The 20,046-nt window shown below is 38.6% G+C and overlaps 2 protein-coding genes across 3 annotated transcripts in view; one reads left to right on the top strand and one right to left on the bottom strand.

Annotated features, from left to right (window-relative positions):
• Window positions 1–3,332: 3,332 nt before the first annotated feature.
• LOC131332480 (lysine histidine transporter-like 8) lies at window positions 3,333–10,878 on the top strand. Its single transcript, XM_058366751.1, has 5 exons — window positions 3,333–4,120; window positions 7,678–7,811; window positions 8,540–8,967; window positions 9,091–9,222; window positions 10,110–10,878. Exons 1-5 carry the CDS (start codon window positions 3,714–3,716, stop codon window positions 10,593–10,595), a joined length of 1,587 nt encoding a protein of 528 aa, XP_058222734.1. The 5' UTR covers window positions 3,333–3,713; the 3' UTR covers window positions 10,596–10,878.
• A 179-nt stretch (window positions 10,879–11,057) lies between these two features.
• The window catches only part of LOC131332479 (ent-kaurene oxidase-like), a 47,237-nt gene continuing 38,248 nt past the window's right edge, over window positions 11,058–20,046 (bottom strand). The window contains exons 1-8 of one of the 2 annotated variants that reach the window (XM_058366750.1): window positions 15,908–16,109; window positions 13,873–14,033; window positions 13,356–13,517; window positions 13,118–13,258; window positions 12,752–13,003; window positions 12,344–12,505; window positions 12,068–12,262; window positions 11,058–11,619 (exon numbers count right to left, since the gene is read on the bottom strand). In XM_058366750.1, the coding sequence (XP_058222733.1) occupies window positions 11,308–11,619; window positions 12,068–12,262; window positions 12,344–12,505; window positions 12,752–13,003; window positions 13,118–13,258; window positions 13,356–13,517; window positions 13,873–14,033; window positions 15,908–16,070 (1,548 nt within the window). In that variant the 5' untranslated portion in view covers window positions 16,071–16,109 and the 3' untranslated portion in view covers window positions 11,058–11,307. Of the gene's footprint in view, window positions 11,620–12,067; window positions 12,263–12,343; window positions 12,506–12,751; window positions 13,004–13,117; window positions 13,259–13,355; window positions 13,518–13,872; window positions 14,034–15,907; window positions 16,110–20,046 lie in introns of those variants that run through there. The other variant, XM_058366749.1, reaches the window with a different exon arrangement.

Here is a 20,046-nt window from a genome sequence, read left to right on the forward strand (position 1 = left end):
AGCGAGACCGAAGTGGGCCTAGAATCAAGCACAGCAGCACGCTGCTGTCCCCAGCAGCCCCCCGCTTCCTTCGATACGAGACCACTTTTATCGGTTGCATGTTGTTAGTCAAGATACAAAAGTAGAGGTTAAATGTAAAAATTAAGTTCTGTCTTGGATTTTGTTTCTCGTTAAAAAATAATACTAACAGCTTCGATTCAATTATCTTGCGATCGTTGAATGGAAGTCAATAAGATATCATTTTCATTATTTGATTCGTTTATATTGTAAATTGATATTTTTTAGGAGAAAGCTATGGTATACTGGGTATACTGTATGTCTAAATTATAACAATTTATGATTTTCATTATGTCGATTTTTGTTTTTCTAATGTATATTTATGATGCTAGTTACAACTTGTATTTTAAAATTTACTTGTTGAACAGGTCATTAGCAGGTTACCCATAATTAAAAAATATTGTTATTATGTAACCATAATTATTCATACCAGAATCCATAATACTTATATCCCAACCAAATACATATGCGTACAATATCAAAAATTAAATAATGCTACATACAAATATTATAACAACACCATAATGAGTCGTACCAAAAATTCTTTGAATCATATCATATTTCGTAACAAAATCAAAATATATCGTACCAGAATCAACAATTATTATACCCAAGCCAAAAATATTTGTAAAATATCACAAATTATATAAAATAACCACAATTGTTATGACAATATCTAAAATTGTTATTTTCTTAACACAACGTGTCGTATCAAAAGAAAAAGAAAACATATGTAAATACCACAAATTATATAAAAAAATCACAATTGTTATGACAATACTATAAATTGACATTTTCTTACCACAATGTGTCGTACCAAAGAAAATTGATTAAAATATTCCGTAATAAGACCAAAATATGTCGTACCATGATCAACAATTTTTATACCCAAGCAAAATACATGTCTAAAATACCTTAAATTCATTAATATAACCAAATTTGATATGACAATACTATAAATTGACGTCTTCATACCCACAACGTGACGTATAAAAAAATTCAATCAAAAATTTTAATTAACAATAGTTATAATCGGCAAAATATCATGAAAAAAGCTACAGTACACTGGTTATATCGTATGTCTAAATTATGATTTATCACCAATTGTGTCAACAATCAAATTATTCCGATGTCAATCTGAAATGGAAGTCAATAAGAAACCATTACTTCTTTCCCAAATGGAGCATAAAAAGCAAGTGCTGAGATGGCAGTTTACAATTGCCACGTCACTACTGGTAAAGTGGGGCTTGGTCAAACAGTACCACCAGAAAAAGCTTTGTTCTGCACAGGGGAACGTGACATCGGTTTGCTACCCCCCGACATGGTAATTGGTAAAGGTCAAAATTGCTTCCTCCACGCGCCTGCGATCGCGTGACCGAATCCCATTGTCGCACAACCGGATTTTCAGGGGTCTCTCAGATTTGATCGTAGACCCAGTGATGTACTCCAATTAATACAGTAGTTGAAGGACATCCCTCCGGCCGGACCCACACTACCATCACCCCATTCCCCATTGCCTACTCCTACTCCTAGCCAGTCTCGAGGGAGGGATCGGGAAATCCCTCCCCGTTTGTGTTTTGAGTTGTGTATTTTTAAAAGTTGATGGACATCTGATCCTGCACCATTAGGCCTGTTAATAGGTCGGATCAGATTCGAATTCAATAAGATCCAAATTCTATAAGACTCGAATCAAATAGTGGTAATTTGAATCCGAAAATCTGAAACTGATCCTAAAACTCTTTTACTTCAAAAATTTTAGTAAAAAAAATTATATTTTTCAAAAAAATACAATTTTTAAAAAAAAAATTCCGAAAAAAATTTATAAATTATATTTTTCAAAAAAATACAATTTTTCAAAAAAAAATTCCGAAATTTTTTTTAAAAAATTAAAGTAAAAAGTAAAAAATAAAAATAAAACTTCTTAAACATTTTTTTTCAAAATAAAAAATTTACTGTTTTTAAAAAAAAATTTAAAAAATAAAGTTCGGATTCGGATCAATAACGAATTTAATCCAATCCGATCCGTATTTGGATTATCGAATCGACGTTATCAGATCCGGATCCGGTCCATTAACAGGCCTACGCACCACCATCACCCCATTACCATGCCTACTCCTAGCCATTACCGAGAGATTTATCTCAGTTCGGTTTGAATTTTGAGGAAGGTTTTTGAAAATAATGAGTGAAATAAGAAAGGTACGTAGAAATAATTTATTGAGAACCGTGTGCAGAGATTTTGAAATCCAAAACAAACAAGCCTGCTTCTGAAGCACTATCACAGTGCGCTCCATGACTCTTGATGATCACATGGTTCTGCGTGATCATGTTATATTTAATGAATGCTCTACTAAACTTTTTATCTTCATGAGAGTGTAATTGAAGGTACAATTCAAAAATTAGTAAAGCGAAAATTCAAAACTACTAAGTTATACTACTAATGAAATAACAATTTTAGTTGTAGCTATTTGATGATCTTTGTTTTATCTCCCGGAAATTTTAATTTGGCTTTCTATTTTTGACCACATAAAGTCCGATTGTGCACGTGCATGACACATGATGGACCTAGAGCACACTAAACATTAAACAGTACTACTACTACAAAACATTAAATGAGAAACAAGATCGTACAATTTGAATTTTTAGTATTAATGAATCACAAATACTCCGTACTACGTACACAACTTCTTACCCGGAGTGGTTATTGCTTGCCAGAGATTCTGATTGATAAACCGTCCGGACCAAGCATGAAAATATTAGGCTCGAAAACCATTGGATGCCTTCAATATCACCGGCACCATTCATTAGACAACCCAATCAATGCTCTCTACCACAACGGAGAAATTTAGTCAGTCCGGCTCCGAGCCCATTTTTCATCACACATTTGACGTAGGGTTCAAATAAATGTCTAATGAATTGAATAAATGTACGGCAAAAAGAATTTGGGACACCACGTGGTGGTGTGGCGGACTTAGAGCGGGCAATTTAGTTAGGACACCACGTGGCGGTGGACTTAAAGCGGGCAATTTAAATAAGCTAGTCGAGCTTAATCATTTATTAAACAAGTCGCTTTAATTGAATCGAAATGTCCCTTAACAAACTGAGTTTTTGTCAAACAAAATGAATTTTTTTGCGAACGAGCCATAAACTCCGCTGAGTTTACGAACCACTCGATTCATTTACGGCCCCATCGGGCATTGAATAATTTTTCCCACAGTCAACTCTCCCGTCAGTCCTCCATCACCATATATACACACGCCAACGGAACAATCAAAATCATCTCTTCCCTCTCTCTCCACTCTTCAGTACCGTCTAGCGACTCTAGCTCCCTCGTGATTCGAGCCAAAAACAGAGGAAAAAAAAACCCAACGATTCAATTTCACGCCTACACATTTATTCCAAACTCTTTCTCTCACTAGTCACTACACATTTCTCTGACAAAAGCGTTAGAACTTCGTGTTTGGCCTTTTCCCATTTCTTATTTCAACTCATTCATATACCACATTCCTCCAAGTAAACAAACCAGAAGAGAGAGAGAGAGAGAGAGAATTCGTGTTTGGCCTTTTCCCTCTTTCCTCTTTCTGATTTCAACACAGTCAATTCAACCCACATTCTTCAACCGAACAAACAGAGCACAGAGAGAGAGTGAGAGAGGAACAATGCAGCGGGGCACTGAAATGGAAGAGAGGCCAGAAACGGAGCTGATTTCAATCCCAGCAACCCCACGAACAACATCGACACCCGAAATCCTAACCCCGTCAGGGCTGAGATCGCCGAAATCCGCACCGAAATCGGCGGCGGCTGGGACGGCGGGGTGGACTCCGACGTCGTTCATATCGCCGAGGTTCTTAAGTCCCATCGGGACGCCGATGAAGAGGGTCCTGGTGAACATGAAGGGATACCTGGAGGAGGTGGGCCACCTGACGAAGCTCAACCCGCAGGACGCGTGGCTCCCCATCACGGAGTCGCGCAACGGGAACGCGCATTACGCCGCCTTCCACAACCTCAACGCCGGCGTCGGGTTCCAGGCCCTGGTCTTGCCCGTTGCTTTCGCTTTCCTCGGCTGGTACGTCGTCGTTTCCCGCACTGTCTCTTCTTTTGCCCCTTCATTCTTATGTGCATTCTGTGCTTGGGAATCTGAGTTTTGCTTGCACTTGTTTTCGAAAGTTTTGGTTTTTGATTTTTTGCCACATCTACTGGAGCGATTCTGAATTTAGTCATTTGAAAATTTGATTCTTTTTATCTACTACTCTGTTCCTTCTTTTTATGCAATCCAACTTTGGGTGAAAAAAAACCCGGACAGAATCGAACCAACGGAAAAACCTGGCCAGAAAAATTGGTTGGTCTGGGTTTTCCCGAGCTATTGGTCCGGTTTAGGTTTCGATTGCGAAAAAGAATTGAAACCTGTTCGATTTTGGTTCGGGACGTGTGACACTAACCCTAGCCTGATCCCCAGTAAACTTTGTTCTTTTGCTTGGTGATTTTGATGTTCTGGTAGTACATTATAGGACTCACTCGGTGCCCAATTGTTCCTCTTTGTCTTCTGGAAAAAGAGAAAAGATTAGAAAGATTATCTACGAATATATGCGATGTTTTTATTCAGACGTTGGCACGACTCTACATGGGAATAACAATTGGGGAGGAGGGAGTACTTGTTTTCGAAAGTTCTGATTTTGATTGCTGGTTTTCAGTTGGATTCAGATTTGCGTAAGTATTGGGTTTGGTAAATTTGAGCTAATTTACCGCACATTTGGATGGCGAGAAAGGGTGAGATAAGAAAGGGGAGCCTTTTTCACCAAATATTTTTTTTGTGAGATTGGGTGAGAAAGGAGAATGGCAGATTAAATTTTTATTGTTTAAGTAACTCACTCAATTTCTTACCAAAATACTCAATCCAAATGAGTGATTTGGCAAGGAACCATAACCCTTTCTTTTCTTTTATCTTGAAATCCCTCCATCCGAAGTGTAATTTGATGGTTGATATGGTGATTGTTAAATAAAAGATAGGTTGGAACCATTCAAGTACTGGAAAACGGAAAAATGGTTTTGTAGCTGGCGAAAGAAGAAAAAAAGAAAGAGATTTGGTTTGACAACTTAACTAAGGCCATTGGAGCTTACCAAGAAAAAAGCTAAGGCCATTGGAGATGCTCTAATTGCGGAACTGAATTGCACTTTTGTATACAGTTCATTAATTGGTGATAAGTCCTTTCTTATGTACTCTCACTCGATCAACCCGTGGGTGGTTTTAATTGGTTTTGATTCAATTGTGAAGTGTTGCTTTTAAAAACGCTAGGTAGTGTCAGTGGTTAGTAGTTAGATTACAACATCGGCCGACCGTATATCCATCTACTAGAACCTAAGACCGCACCCTTGGGCACTTAGGCCCCCCTCCCATGCCGCTTAGCCAAAGGCCTGTTGTCTTAAAAACGCTTATTTGGCGACTGTTAACTGTTTAATGAATACCCCTGTTAGATTGGTGATGTCGCCAGTCCAAGTACTCAATTCCGGTGATGTCCTTATCAGTTTCCTCCTTCCACTTAATCTTATTAAATTGGTGGTTTAATTTCATTGGGACCGTCTACCGCCTTCATTCTTTTGTAGGGATGACATCTTTATCTGCTCTGAAATTTTACTTCCAATATTCTTGAAGCTTTTATCATTCACCCTGTCTCTCTCAAATGAGTATATAATTTGAGATGTTTCCCCTTTTTCATGGGTGTAATTGATTAAAGTCCAGGTTTTGTGTTGTGGGGTTGCCTTGCCATGCTTCTTTTTTCCCTTTTTCGAATTTCATAATGGATCTGATTAGAACGAAAGAAGAAAACAATCCTTGAGGCAAGTCATTTCGTCCCTTTCATCTTTTGCTTTTATCACGAACTAAATCATTTTAGAGAAGTGCCACTTGGACCGGGGCCTCTGCCTCTCAATAGTTCTGCTTTTTCTGTTGCGAAATTGAGACATTTGGACCACACTTTTGAACTTTGATTGAACTGTTTGCTGCTTTTTCAGTTCACTGTATCATTCACCTTTGAAAAATAGAGCAAGTTTGTTTCAGATCGAGGAATATCTAATGTGAACAGAAGTGTTCCTAATTCCCCGAGGCTGCATTAAGCGAGATTTTTTTTTTCCTTTTTTGTTGAAAAACTTTAAAGTGATGGTTTCAACTTTGCATAGAACGTTTTAAAAAGTTTGAGTACGTATAAATCTCGAGAGTTTTTCAATATTGTGTCATCAATGATTATGTGACGGCATTTTACATTTTCCTAATCATTAACTTAGTTACGATAAGGAAGACGTAGATGACTATGCAAATGTTACATATTTTTTAGGAATATACAAGGTAAAATGTCAGGGGTAAAAAATGGGGGTGGAGCCGGGGCCCACCCGCCCCTGCTAATTCCTGTGCATTCCAATTATCTTCCTGTTGTTCTTTTCTTTTGGAGTTATTTCCCAAAAAAGCACTGCACCAAACATGTTTTCTTGATGGGTGTCATACAGGATATTTTCTTCGGTTCAAATTGATTGCTTATAAATAATGAATGATTTTCTCAACATTGGCACAACTTCACAAAACACGTCAATTTAACAAGTTTAACAGTCTCAAAATGTTCTTTAGGTTTGTCCAAAAGTGGGGTTTATATATTAGGTGTAGAATAATTTGTCCTCGAGACATGACTGAAAGCTAAAGAAGCATCTGGCTGTACTCCCTTGACAACTTAACCACTCCTCGTGCATCTACTTACTCACTGCCCGGTCTAATCCTCCTTTTCCCGGATGCTGATCTAGAAGCTCAAGCTAATCACCGGGGCTGAGACCTCTGTGGCTCCATCCATGGGGTCTAGGATAAATTGCCTTGTGAATTGATAATTCATTTGATTCATTTCAGTTGAGTGACCTATATTTAGCTTCGTACCCTAACTAAACATACTTTTTTACTGCTTCTCTTCATAGAAATAACTTAAGATGGAAATTAGCATCTTCATCCATAATACATATAAGGGTGGACCAGGACCTTTATGCTAAAACCCACCACCCTCTTTAAGTTGTTGGATATCTGCAGTCTCTAATAACAGAATGTCTTTGCATTAGCTCCTTCAAAATGAGTGTGCTTCTTGTCAAAGGAGCACTCGGGAAAAGGTTTCTATCACGGTTCGACTTTTCCTGTGTGCTCTACTCTCGATTCAAGAAGCAAATTTAATTCCGGAAAGATAGACTTTATTTGTTGTCTCATTCATAGCCCTCGCTCTCGGAGGTTATACTGGCATAGTTATTTTATTTTTCTTAGGGTGATGTCATTATCAGGGTAGAAGTTAAGAAAGAAAACGAAAATAACAGCAACGGTTGGCTTACTGGTATGTAAGCAGCTTTGGTATGCAATTCTAAACAAAATAGAATTTCATCATGTTGCTCTGAGGATAATAAACAAGACATTTTTCTTAATTGACTTGGCTTGAGTTTTCAGATCATCTTATTTATTCAGGCTTCTGGGAATAGAGAATAAGTTCTGTCCGGACAGCCCCCCTTGTCCGGTTGATCCGGAAAGAACTTTTTCTCCTAGGAATAACTTTTTAAGTCTGAAAACCTGCGCCAGTGAACTTGAATTTTTCTTGGAATGTTCAACAGGAGTTGGGGAATACTTTCCTTAACGATAGCCTACTTCTGGCAACTTTACACCCTATGGATTCTAGTTCAGTTACATGAAGCAGTTCCTGGTAAGAGGTACAACAGATATGTGGAGCTTGCACAAGCAGCATTTGGTGAGTTTGAATACTCTTGAACTTTATTTGCAGAAATTTCATCAGCTTATGTAATTTTTGCAGATAAAAAAATCTCTGTTTCATTGTCACTTGGGTAATAGTCTAATCGGCACCTAAATAGAGTACATAACTACCTGGGTCCACAGGAACTTGTGCTTCGGGAGTGCTGTTTAATGAAGTATGTTCTAATGTGAAAGTTATAGATCTTGCCAAAGCAATTCTACTTGTTCCTCTGTTGTGCTGGGTAGAGTTAGCCACGTGTATCATTGGGTCTATAGCCATACTTGGTCGCCAGTGAATGGTTTCTTCTCTTTGTACCTTCAGCTTGTGTTTGGATCTTGGATTTATGCAAGGGAAGAAGAAAAGCAAATGGATTCGTGAATCTATGTTGGTTTCGCTTTACCCTTTGCTTTCCATTTCCCTCATATACCTCTACAAATCCAAGATCCAGACAAAGCCCCACGAAATTTTTCTGTGTATTAATGTTACGAGTATCTTTTTTTATCAACCTTTTCTATGAGTATTTGGTTCCCTGAAATGAACAATCTCAGTATATTTTCATGTTAAGGTAATTAAATGGCAATCATGACATTGTGGGTTTTAAACTTTTGAGGTAGATACTTAAAAGATTCTTCATATGTTATTTGCTGATGCCTTTTTCTTTTCTTTGTTCGTTTTAGGAAAACATTAGCCACTGGCTAATTTGCATTTCTTGTGGGCTTTTACAGGTGAAAGACTTGGTGTCTGGCTCGCCCTCTTTCCGACAGTATACTTGTCCGCTGGGACTGCAACAGCTTTGATCCTCATAGGAGGGGAGACAATGAAACTCTTCTTCGAGACTGTTTGTGGTCCTCAATGTACATCAGATCCTTTAACGACAGTGGAGTGGTACTTAGTTTTCACTTCCCTTTGTATTGTATTGTCCCAGCTGCCAAACCTCAACTCCATCGCAGGACTCTCTCTCATAGGGGCAATCACGGCCATTACTTACTCAACTATGGTTTGGGTACTTTCAGTGAGTCAACAAAGGCCACCCTCAATCTCATACCAACCTCTTTCATTACCTTCCTTTTCTGCCTCTGCCTTTTCAGTCTTGAATGCACTTGGTATCATCGCCTTTGCTTTCCGGGGACACAATCTAGCCCTAGAGATTCAGGTATGCTCTCCGAAGGTCTAGTATGGGGAAATTCTCTTTCTTCTGAGCAATTTTTATGACCTTAGTGTTATTTAACATGTGCATTTTATGTCTTTGAAAGAGTTTCATGTGGTAAACCTTCAGGCAACAATGCCATCAACCATCAAACACCCAGCTCATGTGCCCATGTGGAGAGGAGCCAAAGTTGCATATGTCCTAATTGCCATGTGCTTGTTCCCTGTGGCAATTGGAGGTTTCTGGGCTTATGGAAACCTTGTAAGTGTACTCAATGTTAATTCTTTTCTATCGTTTTTTCTTATCCGCAATTCTTTTCTATCGTTAATAACATCCTTATGAGTTAACATGCGAATAGGCTTATGATTTCCTCTTATACAATCTACAAATGTAGTGATGTTGGATCAACATCTCTTTCAGAAGTTAAAGCTGCAAGGAAATGGACTCATTAAGTTATGCAACAGTATGCCTCCCCTGCTATCTTGCCTTCCACCCGTAGAGCAAACATTCCTACATAGAGGGAAATGGAATGCAAAAGGGAGAAGCAAAATGAAAACAAGAAAGAAATGCGAATAGAGACTTGAACCGAATACCTCCCAGAAACAAGAGCCCCTCTAAGTATATACCATGTTAGGTCATCAATTCTCCCAAAAGCTTAAGTTGTGTCAGGAAAGGAACCCGAAATGTACATCAAGTTATCCAACAAGTTGTTTTTCAAATAGAATGGTATCCCACAAGTAGAAGTGTAGAACCAACATTGAAGCTTGATATTTCTTTTACTATTAAAAGGAAAGAAAAAGAAGTTAAACTGGACTTGCTAGCTCTGAAACCTCAGGATTATAGCATTGGGATACAAGACTCCAAACATAAATAAGAAAGGCCGGGTCCCAAATTTTACAACAGTTTTCATGCCTAAATAAAGAAGCGAAAGTTGCACAAGTTAGAAGGGATCTCGAGCAATTTCTCTGAATCCCATTTAAAGATTTGCAGCTGAGTTCTGAGAATGAAAATGCTGCTTGTATAGCATTGTGCAGTCATATAACATTGTAGTTGCCATGAAACTTGGTTTTACATTATCCAGATAAACTTTTGCAAGTCATTAGTTCTCACTTGATCGAATCCGATAATTTTTGGTTTCATTGTTGCAGATGCCTTCAGGAGGGATGCTCAATGCCTTGTTCGCATTCCACAGCCGCGACATTCCTAGAGGACTTCTTGCCATGACATTCCTCCTAGTCGTCTTCAACTGTTTGAGCAGCTTCCAAATATACTCAATGCCCGTTTTCGACAGTTTCGAAGCTGGTTACACCAGCCGGACCAACCGACCGTGCTCGATCTGGGTCAGGTCTGGCTTCCGGGTATTTTACGGCTTCGTAAACTTCTTCATTGGTGTGGCACTTCCATTCCTTTCCAGTATAGCTGGTTTGTTAGGAGGGTTAACTCTTCCGGTCACATTCGCTTATCCTTGCTTCATGTGGGTCCTCATAAAGAAGCCGTCGAAATATAGCTTCAGTTGGTATTTCCATTGGAGCTTGGGTTGGTTGGGAATTGCATTCAGCTTGGCCTTTTCGATTGGAGGTATTTGGAGTATGGTGAATAGTGGCCTCAAGCTCAAATTCTTCAAACCCAGCTGAGACTTTCAGTCTGGGTGTGGAAGGGGCTTCTGGCATGCTGAAATAACTTCAAATTAAAAAGTTATTGTAATGTTTGTATCTGCCATATGTATGGCATTTTGTATGTTGAGCTTTGTTCTCTGGTATTTTGGGTAGTGTTTACTGTTTTCTTGTTTTGGAGGTTGTTATTGTAAAATCAATGGATTTGAAGGGTTTAGTAATGTTAATATCTGGATATGGATGTTCTTGTGAGCAGCACAGGTCAATATCTGTTATTCATGGCTTGAATTTTGTTCAGACTTCACTTTCAACATCTTGTACATCTGTTAGTTTCTTTTCTGTTCTGCTCTTTTCTTTTAGCCTCTCTCCAGAGGATGTGAATACCTTTCTCCATTTCGTTATGCAAATTAAGTTTACCTAAAACAAAAATGCTTTAACCACACACATTTGCACACACAAGTTAACAAACACACTCACGAGGTGTGGGGGCAGATTGGCATATAAACATAAATGAAAAGCCCTAGTGAAATACAAGAGATTAGTACATAAGAACCATCTGCATATTTTTTCAACACAAGGCTAGGTAATTCATGTGGTAGATAAGATTACATCGCTAAACTTTTCTCGACAAGCATTTCCGCAACAGGCTGTGTAAACAGAAACCAAAATGGAAACAAGGGGGCTTCAATCGTTACATGCAAACAAACCATATATTTGTCACCTTCCTTGATCATCAATTTCTCGGCCTTATAATCGCATGCATCGGATGAAGTTTTTGAGTGGTAAGCCCAACAATATCCACATCCGCTTCCTCTCCATCTTTCAATCTCCACTCAAACTCTTGTACCAATCTTCCAATTGAAGTGCAAGCAATCAACATCGCTTGGAGGGAACCTGCACACATCCTCTTTCCCCCGCCAAACGCCATTGTCTTGTGCATGTCGTTCTGATCGTATTTCTTGTCCAGAAATCTCTCAGGGTTCCATTCTTCGGGCGTCTCCCACTGGTTCTCGTCCATGTTACACCCGTAAATGTTGATAACAATCTACAAAAGAAAAGAAGCTCAGAAATCCAAGCACTAGGCCACTTACATTTGAGGACTCCAACCCAGTACTCAACTTTGGAGACTCAAATCATATAACTATTTTTGTACGCAAAAAGAGTATTAATAGCATGCCCTATTGACATACATATCTAGTATGTACATGGAACATTAGTCTCCTTTTGAAGGTACTATTCAATCCATTTTCAATGGTACCAGCTTTGCGTACATTGGATATCTACATTTACACACAACATGTTATATTCATCTCGGATTTTTAGTTGAATCTCCATTTGTGGGGACTCAAATCTGGTCTGCCTTTTGGAGATGGTAAATGGTGTTTGGTTGGAGGTGAATGGTTCTGCATCTAATATCTAAACAAACGTCTGTCATTTCGAACAGCTTCAGGACCAATAAACATAGCAAGAAATCAAGTGCAGAAAATATCTACCTCACTCCCTGCGGGAACAAAGTATCCTCCTAATTCTGTATCTTCATGTGCAAATCGCAGAGGTATTACCGGAGCAGGACTGTACTTTCTCAGAGTTTCATGGAAAACAGCGGACAAAAAAGGGAGCTGACACAACTTTTCCTCAGTGATCTTGTCAGACCCACAAACCCCACAAATTTCCTGATAGAGACGATCCTGTTTGTTTGGAAGGGAATCAGAATCACGCCAAAATTATGAAGTAGGAAAAAGGGAAATGGGGTATAAGTTGAAACTAACCTGCATCTTTGGATTCTTAGCAAGTTCATACATGGCCCATTCTGAGGTGACCAAAGTAGTGTCTGATGTTTCAATGATCACTTCCCAAAGCAACATAGCAATTTGTTTCTCTGTTAACGATTTCCCTTCGGTTAACAAATAGTCAAAATAACTGTTCTTCTCCTGGCTCAATTCCAAGTCAAGTTAATAAAATTGTTAGGTCACCACACAACTACTGAAAAGTACAAAAAGATTGTTTAGCTAGGCCAGTTTGGTCTACGATTAAGAAAAATCACTTGGCAATCCAATCATTTATTTGCTTATTGCTGGGTGGTTTTCTTTCATAATCAATTAAGCAACTGTGCTGACAAACAATCTTAAAATAATCAATAAGCAAGTGAACCAAACGAGTCCTTAAGGGAAGGGTACCTCGCCAGAAGCAACACATTTACGCTGCCCCATAATGAGGGCCTTCATCACTGCTTGCCTACGGAAGTCCATTTTCTCGATTTTCATTTCAAAAGTCCTGTTTGGAATCCATTTTAGACAAGGGAAGAAGTCTCTCCAATCTACATCGATTGCACCTTCCATTGGGTCCTTCACTAAAACAGTAAATATCTCATGTCTCGATAATTTTCCAAGCTCCTCCGTGTAAATGAACTCCACATCACTCCCTACAGCCTGCAAATCCCATTCAATTTTTGTGCTTATTCTTACTTTTCCCTTGTCATAGTTCTGTTTACAAGATTTTCCAAAAAGACACGTATAAGATACAAGGGAAAAAAAAAAACTCACTTCTTTCATTGCTAACCCGAATAGTTCGGATTCAAAGATGTTCCTGAAGTTTACCGGTTGAAGACCATAGTCCTTCACATGAGCATGGAAGTCTTTTACAATATTGGCTATCAAAGTGTCCCTGTGGCACCGATGCCGCTTCTGAATTTGGAGAAAGAGATATTTGTAGTACAAAAAAAGGACGAAAAAACAGATTATACAGAATAGACACTCTTGAGGAGAATTATGCAGCGCAAACCTGAGCATTTGGTCCCAAGACACTTGTGAGGATGTGTCGCTTTACTGTTTTGTGGAAATCGTCATAATCACTAGTTGCAACCATGCATTTGTTGAAAGTAAGGATTGATAGGGCCTTCGTTAGCTTTCTTGTTGAGATGGATGAAAATCTGGTTACCATGGCCTGTAAAAGCCAAGAGGGGACTGTGAGTAGAAACATGTTACAGTAGTCTACTGGTAAGAGATAATACAAGCCCCAATCTTTTACTGAATTGTGTCAATCAATGAAAGCTATAGTCTAATATTTCCAGGTTTCTGTTACATTTTGTACACGACAATGAAACCAAAATCTTCCAGAACTCTCAACGGAAAAAACAGAGAGGGTGAGAGCCACAATTGTTCGATCAACACATGATAGTTCTCTTTAGTTGCTGCATTTGCTTCACCGTGATCACAATGCTCAAATACCCATCAGGCAAATACATCGGCACATCCATAAAGAGAACTACTAGAGGGAGAGAGCGAGAGAGGTGGGCTACCTCCTTGGCAACGTCATTGTTGTTGAGGACAACAATTGTGTTGGAGCCGGTTTTGATAGAATAGATAGGACCATAAGTCTTGGCCCACCTTGCAAAGGTCATATGTGGTTTCTTCTCCTTCAATTGCAGCAGATTTCCAATCACCGGTAGCCCTGGTACCTCTGCACAACCGCAAACCACCATTAATTTCTACATTGATACACCCACAAACACCCTTTAGGCTAATGCTTGTGCTGCTATTTGTGCATCCGTACATATATAGGACAAACTACGAAGAAGAAAACAGAATACATAGCAATCGTACAAGAACACAAAGATCTTGATTCGGCTTGTTCCTTAACTCTCACATAAGACCTTATACACCCACGCACCCTATAGGATCAGGATGTACCTGATCTTGAGCAAAAACTAATCTCAGACAATTACAAATCGAATATCCATTAGGCTAATGCTTGTGGTAAATCTTTTCAAATATTTAGGCCAGTTCTGACATAAACTTTTGAGTTGCATTAAAATTCTTATCCATGCAATTCATTAGAATTCAACAAATGTTTCTTGGATTAAGCCTGTAATCTAAGACGCAAAACAAATGTAACATACACATACGAGAACAATATGTACATAGTTTGGCTTGAAGTCTGAGGAGCCCAAATCAGTATGAAAGAGAAGAATATAATTAGCGAGTTAGAGCATCTGCAAATTTTGCCCAAATTGAATAAGCCACAATCATTTTCCGGCGAACTATAGACTACAATATCATTTTCCATTCTCTAGTATGGTCAGGTAGATAGTACCATTGAATCATCACTCTTCTCATCCATTCTAGATGACGTGCCAAAAAACTATTTCCCCAAAATTTGACCGAGCTTTGGCTTAAGATTTGGCAAATCCATTTTTCTGGATAACCACTCGCCAAACCACTGAAACACAACTTCTAATAAAAGTTATAGTCAATGTTGGAATTTGTCCCACATAGGTTAATATTAATTATCACCTCGAAAACTAGTATATGAGCTTGAGCGGCCTTTCCCCTCATTGTCGGTTGGTTTTGAGATGGATGCTCTAACATAGTATCAGAACTAGGATTTCGGAGGATGCGATTCCCCTTATTTGTGCTTTAGGTCACTGTTGCTTGTTGGGATCCATGTGCTTTGGATCATTTATTTACTTCTCCACGTGCGAGTCAAGGGTCGCACGTGCGGCGGAGTATTGGAATTTATTTGTCCCACGAAAACAGTATTATGAGCCTGGGCAGCCAACACTCAAGAAAGAGATTCAACCTTGGGACAGTATTTTTCTTTTTTTGCCTCTTCTGATTCTATAAATGTGTCTGATACTATAAGTAATCAGAACGACCTAAAGTGAGAGACCGGAAAAAGATTTTCTTTTTTCATTTTTCTGATGGTGCAAACTGAACCTGTGAATTTGGAGGGTGAGGGAGACTCCCGTAACAATGGCACAAAACCATTGATGCTACGTCGCACGATTTCACAGCTCTCACAATCTCACTGTCCGTTACGGCAATCAATGGTCCGGATTTTTTTGAAAGAGATTTTTAAAATCCGAACCGTAAGTCTGAGACTGGCGGAGTCGCGGTAAAAAGTAAGTGAGTGGTGGGCGCAGAGTTTTCGTAAAACCATAGACCCGGAATACACTACATCGAGGGAATATTTACAAAAGGAATTGCTCTAAAATACTCAAATAGTACTTATCAAATAAGTGATCCAGCCAATAGGGTGCAAAGAACGGCTTGGCTGTAATCGTGCCAAGCGAGCGCGAGCTTTTGTGTAGGAAAGGAGCCGAGCTCAAAACTCTAAAACTCAGGTCGGCTCGGGTCAAAATAACAACGAGTAAAGGCTTGGCTCATTTACAGAATTTGATAAATGAGCTGGGCTCTCTTGTTTTTTTTTTTTTTCCCTTTTTCTTTTGATCGGCTGGTTAAAAGTTCAGCTCGTTTCCACCCGACTAGATGGTAGCCAAGGAAACTTTACTCTTTTGTTCATTACTCTAGAGACAACAAGAAAAAAAGCAGTACCGGGCAGTGGTGGAAGTGGAGACCTTCTTCTCCTCTGATCATTCACGTACCCATTGATCAAAAACAAACAAAGTCCGCCCAAAGCGACGGCGGGAGCACCCACGGCAAAGGCGGTGCCCATGGACACTTCTTGAAGTTCCATCGCTGCACCCATCAACGCCATCTTTCTGATCCAAAAAAACAAACAGAGCAAATCAAATAAAGAGTAATCTTTTTATATGGTTTCTTGTTCAATTACGGGAGTAGTGTATAGTGTGGGGCCTTGGCCAGGTGGATAAAGAGTAATCTTTTCATATGGTTTCCTTTTCAATTACGGGAGTAGTGTATAGTGTGGGGCCTTGGCCAGGTGGGCGGTATGTATTAACAACGCTGCTACTCTCACACCATATATACACAGATTGCGTGCACAAATTAAATGTGGGGCTCACTATGAATTTCACATAAATAATCCAAGATGTTCATTAAATGTAATACATTTTTTGAAGGATTTTCGCAAAAAACATCTAATTCCGATATCTATAGATGCTTAATCCAATCATCTAAGTTTTTATTCAGATTTCAGGACAATGAAAAGTTACATAGTTGGATCGAGTACTTGTAGCTATCGGATTGCGCTGATTTTTCGCAAGAATTCTTAAAAGATTGTTTCACATTTAATGAACGGCTCGAATTATTTGTGTGGGACCTGTAGTGAACCCCACACAGTAATTTGTGCAAGATCTATGTGTCAAAAGTATGTGTCAACAAACTTATCCATGTATTAATGTACGGAGTAAAAAACAAGTGTGGGCTTTTGAAAAAAAAAAAAAACAAGTGTGGGAACAAGGCATGAGATACTCCGTATTTGGGTTTAGGAAAATGATAATTACAAGAACACTTTTTTGTTTTTGTCAAAACTTTAGTGCATATGGGTATTTTCAAAGGCGTAACTAAAATTGAAAAATAAAAACTTACCGCCTCATCTTGTGGTTATCTTTTTAAGGGGTTGTTAAGATTAACAATCTAAAATTACACATGTGGTCCATAATTAAAGACTCATTTTTAGTAGAAAGAGATAGAGAGAGTTGATAATAAATATAAGTGGTTAGATTCATTAAAAAATTGGTCTAAAGTCCACTATAGAGAATTTGTAACCTAATTAGTCCACTTCTAATGTTTATAACTCCTCTAGTCCACTAATATAGTTTAATAAGGTCTTAAATCCATTTCTTTTAAAAAAGAAATTAAATCAAGACAAAAGTGCCCTCGTATATAAGCCATCATATAGCTAGAGAGAAATCCTAGATCAAAAATAAATCTGGAGCACAGCTGCCTCCCCTCTCTCTCTCTCTCTCTCTCTCTCAGAAGCTCACCGCGAACGCCCTGACCGTCAGCTGGCTCCGCCACAGCGGCACCTCCTTCGACTCGAATATACGCTCCATCAATAGCTTCGTCCCATCCAGTTCTTGTTCTTGTTGTTCATCGTCCTAGTTTCTTGTTGTTGTTCTTGGGGTCGATGTGAGCGGCACCGTTTTTCAAACTATGTCTCTGCAACTTCCTGTTTCTTTTGTTTCTGTCATTTTTCTAGCAAATTTTAAGAACCATGAATCTGAATTTTCCAGGCTATTTTCTAGTAGGTATCATTTTTTATTTTTTGTTTGCTTCATCTTCGTTTACTTGTTATGGGTAATTACTACTCCTTGAAGATTCCTTCTCTTTTTTGTTGTGTGGGTTTTTTTTATTTTTATAATGGGCTTCTCATTATTTTGCAGTTGGAAGAAGGTAGAAGTGGGCCACTAAACTCTTAGGGAGGTTTCCAGAGATTAAACAGATGGCGAAGATTGATTCTTTTTTAGAGCAACCTTAATCTTTCTGTTGTATGATAATCAGTAAATTCCACTTCTGGGTTTTCTTCTTTCTTGATCATTCTTAAATGGGTCTTTTTTGATGGTCAGAAAAAAAGGAAATTTGATCTTAATTTCATGTTATATGTGTGCTTTTTCTAGGGTTAGAGATCTGAAGTTTTTTGAATAAATATATAAGGTTATATTTGTACTTTTCATTAATCACTTATTGATTTGGTCCGCGCAGCGGCCCTCTCTGACTTGCTTCTGATACATTTGGAGTTTTTTGAATAATATATAAGGTTATATGTGTGTATTTCGTGTCACAAAAAAAAATATTTTTATGTGTTTTTGTTGTTATTTAATGTCATTTTTTAAAAACATTCTTAGTTAGAGAGAGATATAATAATATATAACGTTATATTGTTATATATAACATTCTAAATTAGAAATATTCTATGTTATTTAATAAAGAGAACATATAACGTTGTATATGACTTTCTGTACCGTGTAACGTTATATATGAGCTTTTGTCATATATAACGGTATATACTCCATTATCGATAACTTATTGAATTGGTTTACGTAGCGGCCTCTCCGACTTATACGTGAAAATATGTGAATTGAAACTCGGTTAGCGATATGATTTGGTTATAGATGATCTTCTCTACTGAGACATATATGTTATATGTGACAATTTGCCATTGGTACCTAATTTTGTCCTGTAAAACTCCAAAGGAACGGAACTAATACGTTATATATTCTTTTATTGAATTGGTTCGCGCAGCGACCTCTCAAAAACACATATGGATATATCCATATATGATTATATATGGTTATATGAGAATATTTGTGACCATATGTACATATATATATATGAGCTTGTATTGACAAAAAATATATTTCAATTTGCATAGAAAACATATAACGTTGTATATGAGATTTTGTCCTGTAAAACTCAAAAAAAAAGAGAGGAACTAATAACGTTATATGTTCTCTTATTGAATAGGTCCACGCAGAGGCCTCTCAAAAGCACATACGGATATATATTATCATAAGCAAGTTGAAAAGGCTGCTGCGCGAACCAATTTAATAAGTGATGGATAACGGGACATATAACGTTATATGTGAATTTCTGTCATGTGTAATATGTGTTTTTTCTAGAGTTAGACATATATTATTATATCTCGTTTTTGAGATATATTAATGTTGTTTATTTTGTTTTGAATATGTATATATGTAGATATAGATGTTATGACAATGCTATTCGGAGGCAGAAAATTACAAATTTTAAAGGATTCGATGAAGGTTTTTGTAGACACCCCAATCTAGACTTCCAGATTAATTTATTTATCGTTTTTGATTCCCCGATAATGAATTGGATCAAGAACACCCTGGGAATGATATGTTTTTGAGTTTTGAGTGTTTGACACCCTTTTAAACCTAACCAAGCCTAAGCCACTTTAAAAGAGCCAAAAACCCTACTAGCGCGCGCTGATTTAAAGCTTGCGCGCGTAGATCAACTTGGCAGGTGTTGGTCAATGGTCAAAGCTTGACCGTGGACTAACGCGTGAGTAGGTGGAACACCCGCGTCAGGGCGCAACCATCCCGCGCCGGGGCGCACGATGCTAACTCCCACGCGCGACGGTCAAACGGACAGGTGGTGGTCAACAGTCAAAGCTTGACCGTTGACCATCGCGCGCCAGGGCACACCATCGTGCGACAGACTGACTCCATAGCGCGACGGTCCAACCTGCCACCAACTTTTCTTGAGGAGGAAACTTGGCCACCAATGCAACCTCAGCCAGCCTCGTGGACTGGCTGAGCTCCTCTCCTTGCACCAACCAGATTCACTTCCTTCTTCTCCTATATATATCGCCCTTTGTTTCTCTTTCAAAAGGTTCAAAAATTTCAAGAAGGATTACACACCATTTTCACACCTCAACCAAGAACATAGCTTGTTCTTCCTCTTCCATCACATAACCATTCAAACACCTAATTCAAGTTTCAAACCTCAAAGCTCAATCATCCGTTTAAACTTAATCTAGGTATAACATATCTACTGTTTTCCTATTCTGATCCCTGAGGGGGGCTGGCAGGGCCAAGGCTGGTAATCAATACCAGTCATGGTCCTAAAGCTGGCAAGGTTTTAAAAACCGTCGAGGCAAGAACCAGCGCGCGATGGAGCCACTCACGCCCGCGATTGTCCCAATCATCGCGCGACGGTCCTCGTGGGGATTGGTGTCTTGCTGTTTTTGTGTTTATTTACATATTTACATATAGATCACTGTTAAGCATGTAACAACCAGTTTACTG

This window comes from Rhododendron vialii, chromosome 7a (assembly GCF_030253575.1).
Source record: "Rhododendron vialii isolate Sample 1 chromosome 7a, ASM3025357v1".
Taxonomy (NCBI): domain Eukaryota; kingdom Viridiplantae; phylum Streptophyta; class Magnoliopsida; order Ericales; family Ericaceae; genus Rhododendron; species Rhododendron vialii.